This window comes from Hippocampus comes, unplaced genomic scaffold, assembly GCF_001891065.2.
Source record: "Hippocampus comes isolate QL1 unplaced genomic scaffold, H_comes_QL1_v1.1 scaffold269, whole genome shotgun sequence".
In the NCBI taxonomy this organism is placed as follows: domain Eukaryota; kingdom Metazoa; phylum Chordata; class Actinopteri; order Syngnathiformes; family Syngnathidae; genus Hippocampus; species Hippocampus comes.
The window spans coordinates 39,772-44,889 of NW_017805376.1; the positions used below are offsets into that span (position 1 = coordinate 39,772).

General features: G+C 44.0%; 2 protein-coding genes across 8 annotated transcripts in view; one reads left to right on the top strand and one right to left on the bottom strand.

The window, feature by feature from the left end:
- Positions 1 to 5,118, top strand: part of aprt (adenine phosphoribosyltransferase) — a 48,872-nt gene that overhangs the window by 38,207 nt on the left and 5,547 nt on the right. The window lies entirely within an intron of this gene.
- Positions 1 to 5,118, bottom strand: part of nvl (nuclear VCP like) — a 77,735-nt gene that overhangs the window by 19,284 nt on the left and 53,333 nt on the right. For all 7 annotated transcript variants that reach the window (XM_019872091.1, XM_019872087.1, XM_019872090.1 and 4 more), the window contains 2 exons: positions 4,383 to 4,502; positions 1,474 to 1,573 (listed from right to left, as the gene is read on the bottom strand). In XM_019872091.1, the coding sequence (XP_019727650.1) occupies positions 1,474 to 1,573; positions 4,383 to 4,502 (220 nt within the window). The remainder of the gene's footprint in view (positions 1 to 1,473; positions 1,574 to 4,382; positions 4,503 to 5,118) is intronic.

Here is a 5,118-nt window from a genome sequence, read left to right on the forward strand (position 1 = left end):
GAAATAAGACTGAAAAAGTGGGGGTCGTCTTATATTCGGGGTCTAGACATTATACCCATTCACGATGCTAGATGGCGCCAGATACCATTGAAGCGAATGCTGAACTTGACTCACCAGGCCAAAGTGAACCCGTCACAAAGAATAAAAATAAAAATAGCGGTAGTACAAAGAAGAAAAATAAAAAATAGCTGTAAGAAAGAAAAGAAGAAAATAATAACAGAAAATGGAGAAATGTAGCGAAAATCTGGAGAAAAGTGGGTCAAAGATTGGCCAGGTTAACCAGCAGCTGAGGAGAAGTTATGATGTGATTTACATTTCAAAAACCAGAAGCCATTAGAATCATTTGTTTCAGATGTAGAAAATAATAACAGAAAATGGAGAAATGTAGCGAAAATCTGGAGAAAAGTGGGTCAAAGATTGGCCAGGTTAACCAGCAGCTGAGGAGAAGTTATGATGTGATTTACATTTCAAAAACCAGAAGCCATTAGAATCATTTGTTTCAGATGTGTGTACTTGAGTGTTTTGAAAGGCGCTTATAAATGTTAAGGTATTATTATTATTATTATTATTACTGTAATTATTTTCTGTATAAAAATTAATTTGGTGTTCAAAAAGTCTTTTTTTTAAACTTGAGTCTTGAAAAAGAGGGGGTCGTCTTATAATCAGGGCCATCTTATATTTGGGCCAATACGGTATGCATTTTTTGGCTGGTGCGATTTATAATCCGGAGTGACGTATAATCCGAAAAATACGATGCTTGTATTGTAACAATGGTAAAGCCGAGCACCTCCCAGCATGATTCGATTTGGCTGGTAAAGCGGACCTCTTGGTGCCGGCGCCGGGCAGAGACAGTCAACATGGCTGTGCTCCCCGCATGGATGGCTGAGAGGGAGGTTCCTCCTGAGCAATGCAACAATTGCAGGGACCACCCGGCATCAGCACAGAGAAGTCCACCCCGCCCCAACACTCAATCAAAGCATGCTACCAAGCGTGAGCCTTCACCATTACAACAATAACCTTCATAAACTTTGTTTGGCTTGGCAGCGGGAAAATCTCGCTCACTTCCAAGCCTGGAAAGGTATAATTAGTGCGTGAAAGCCTGTGTGAGTGGGTGATGTCATTACGCTGGAGCATGCACTAAGTTCAAGTGCTCCAAGGAAAATCAGCAACGCTTCCACTGAGGCACAGTTACGACTATTAAAGATGTGCTTCGGAACTGAAATTTGGTCCCATTTTGATTTCACGTGAATCGGTGCTCAGCGGTACCAACCCCAATCGCTGCGTACCACAAGAAAGTACCATCTTCGGTTCAGTGTTTGGACAGATACACCTGGCTCAGGCCAATTTCTGGTATATGTTGAGGGTATTTTTTAGGTATTTTTTGGGCTAGCCATACAGTCAGCAGGTAAAAAGCAACAAGCACAACCCCCCCCCCCCCCCCCCCAACAGGCTTGACAAAATCTGGATCATTACCTGGTCTGTTGGTTGCAGCCATGATAAAGACTTGTCGGCGAGTTTCCAAGCCATCCATTTCTGTTAGCAACTGGTTCACCACACGTATGCTGGCTCCTGACTGAAGATAGACAAGATAATTCAATGCAGACATACAGTACATGCATCACGATAAAAACATTCGTCCATCTATTTTCTAATCCGCTTATCCTCACAAGGGTTGTGGGGCATGCTGGAGCCTATCCCAGCTCTTTTTGGGCAGGAGGTGGGGTACACATCATTGAATTTAGGGCCGTATGTCTTGGACACCTGCTTGAAAAGAGCAGTGAGGCTGTCAACTGATCACACCCTGGTGTGTTGGCTGATGGTGGAGGAAAAAAAAACGGTCCAACCAGGCAGACCCAAACATAATTTGAGGGCCTGCAAGGAACGACGAGCAGAGTCCCCAATCCCACTTTCCATTCCCACCTGCGGTCAAACTTCATTCACATCCTGGGGGAGGCGGAGGACACTGAGTCCGAGCAGACCATGTTCCACGCCTCCATTGCTGAGGTGGCTGACCGGAACTGTGGCCCCAAGTTGCCTGCCGTGGCGGCAATCCCCGAACCCATTTGGACACCTGCAGTAAGGGTTTGCAGAGGAGTGTGAAGCAGTTGGGCTGAAACACAGCCCTAAGAATCTCAGACTATGGTCCTCAGTCGAGAAAGGTTCCATCTCCAGGGAAGAGATCCTGCCCGAAATGGAAGAGTTCAAGAATCTTGGGGTCTTGTTGATGAGTGAGGAAAGAATGAAACGGGGTATCAACTGGCTGATCGGGGCAGTGATGCGGACTCTGTATCAGTTTGTCATGGTGAAGAAGTAACTGAGCCAAAAGGCAAAGTTCTCAATTCGGTCGATCTAGGTTCCGACCCTCACTTATGGTTACGAGCTGTGGGTCGTGACCAAAAGAACATAATTCCGGATATAAGTGTCCGAAACATGTGTCGACAGGGTGTCCAGGCCCTCTCTGAGAGATACAGTAAGAAGCTCAATTATCTGGGAGGGGCTCAGTGTCAAGCCGCTGCTCCTCAACATTGAGAGGATCCAGATGAGGTGGCTCGGGCATCTGATTAGGATGCCTGGACGTCTTCCTGTTGAGGTGTTCTGGACACCTCCCATCAGGAGGAGGCCCCAGGGAAGACCCAAGGCACACTGGAAAGACTGTCTCCCAGCTTGTCTGGGAATGATTCGGTTGAAGTCGCCGGGGTCAGGGACGTTTGGGCTTCTCTGTTAAAGCTGCTGGGCCCGCAATTTGACCACAAGTAAGCAGAAGTAAATGGATGGATGAAAAGGTTGCATACATTTTGAAATTTACTGTACTCTATGATAAAACTTGTAAATGTTAAATGGAAAGTCAAGTCAATAATATATTCTATGTGACCCCGTGAGTCCAAACACAGTTTTCGGATTAATATTGGACTTGTGGAACAAGAATTAAGCGGCAAAATCCATCAGATTTTATCAATGTTACGGGGGCATTTTGCCACTTGCTGTCGACTGATGACATCACATTGTATAAGGGTTCAGGTAACGACCAATCCCGCCTCGCCCGTTTTCTGTGTTTGGTCATATGACATTCACAAACTGAGAATTTGTAAACTATTAATCAGAATATCATGTTTGGATGAGTGGGGGAGCGTAGAAAAAAAATACATATATTTTTTTTACTTGATTTACCCTTGAAGGGCAAGTCACTGGTGTGCCGATATTCTACCTGTATTTCGTACCGTATTTTCCGCACTATAGGGCGCACCAAAAAGTCTTCCATTTTCTTAAAAGCTCACGAGAGCCTTAAAATCCGGTGCGTCTTGTGTATGGTCATTACGGTAATATGTCGACCCCAAGATGGCTCCTTGCTGGAGACGTGCTTACAATGTTATAACTTGCTGTTGGTTCAGTGAACTGTGTCGCTGCTTTATTAAATAAGTTTTTGTTGCAGCTCCGAAAAAAGGAGAGCTGTGGTGTTAATTTTTTAAAACAGTCTCAACAAATACTGTCCGTCTCCGTGCCTTCTTCTGTTCGACTCGAGAGGCGTTCAAGACCGCCTCCGAAAAACGTAAATTAATGATCACTTCAATGAAACTACAAAAATTGAAAATAATACATCAAAACTGAAAAGCAAGCGAGGATATAACAAAATAAATTCTATTGCCCCCCCTACAGAATTTATATTGTGATTTCATCATTTGTGAATACACAACAAAAGGAATAAATAACTACGACTGACATCTGATCGTTTTGTAGGAGCTCTGATCAAGGAAATGCCATTGCGTTTTTCGGAGGCGGTCATGAACGCCTCTCGAGTTGAACGGAAGAAGAGAAGGCACGGGAGACGGACAAAGACTCACCTGTATATGTTGAAAAAAGGAGAGCTGTAGTTTTTTTTTTTTTTTTTAAACGCAAACTTTATTAATGGTTTTCACAGTCTCAACAAATACAGGTACTGTACGTCTTTGTCCGTCTCCATGCCTTCTCTTCCGGTTCCACTCGAGGCGTTCATGGCCGTCTCTGAAAAACGTAAATTAATTCTTACTTCAATGAAACTATGAAGAAAATCAAGGGAGGAAAACACAAAAGAAATTCTGTAGGGCGCTATAGAATTTATTTTGTGATTTCCTCGCTTGATTTTCTGTCTTGATGCCTTATTTTCAATTTTCGTGTTTCATTTAAGTACAGTAATATTTAATTTACGTTTTTCAGAGGCAGTCATGAACGCCTCTCAAGTTGAATGAAGGAGCGTGGCACAATCTAGTGGAGGCATTGTAGATTGCGCCTTATGATGCGAAGCGTCCAATGTATGAAAAACATTTACAAAATAGCCATTCATTGAAGGTGCGCCTCATAATCCAGTGCGTCTTTTAGTGCGGAAAATACGGTACATATTTTCTCACCTCATGGCCTGAACGTCGAGGACATAAAGCATCAATCTCATCAAAGAAGATGACACAAGGAGCAGAATTGTGGCCCCTTTGAAAGACTTGTCTCACAGCCCGCTCACTTTCGCCAACATACTGTACAAATAGAAAAGACAATTAGGAAGTGTATCCAAATTTCGAATATAAACAATTTATATTCTGTTCAACTGATATCGGACTCCTGACTCTTCACCAACTAGTGGCGGTGAAGAATCAATTAGAACAGAGACTAATCTGCCGGGTCATTCGGATTTTGAATTTCCAGTTCCGTGTTCAGAGATGAAAGTGGACTTTTCTGAAAATTCCGGGAAAAAAAATGTAGATTAATTTGAGAAGAAACTTCAACACAAGAGACAATTTAGTCTCTTGTGTTGTTATACATATACATATACTGTATATGTATGTGAGGCGGCCGGTAGTCCAGTGGTTAGCACGTTGACTTTACAGTGCAGAGGTACCGGGTTCAATTCCAGCTCCGGCCCCCCTGTGTGGAGTGTGCATGTTCTCCCCGGGCCTGCGTGGGTTTTCTTCGGGTACTCCGGTTTCCTCCCACATTCCAAAAACATGCATGGCAGGCCGATTGAACACACCAAATTGTCCCTAGGTGTGAGTGTGAGCGCAAATGGTTGTTTGTTTCTGTGTGCCCTGCGATTGGCTGGCAACCGGTTCAGGGTGTCCCCCGCCGACTGCCCGAAGACGGCTGGGATAGGCT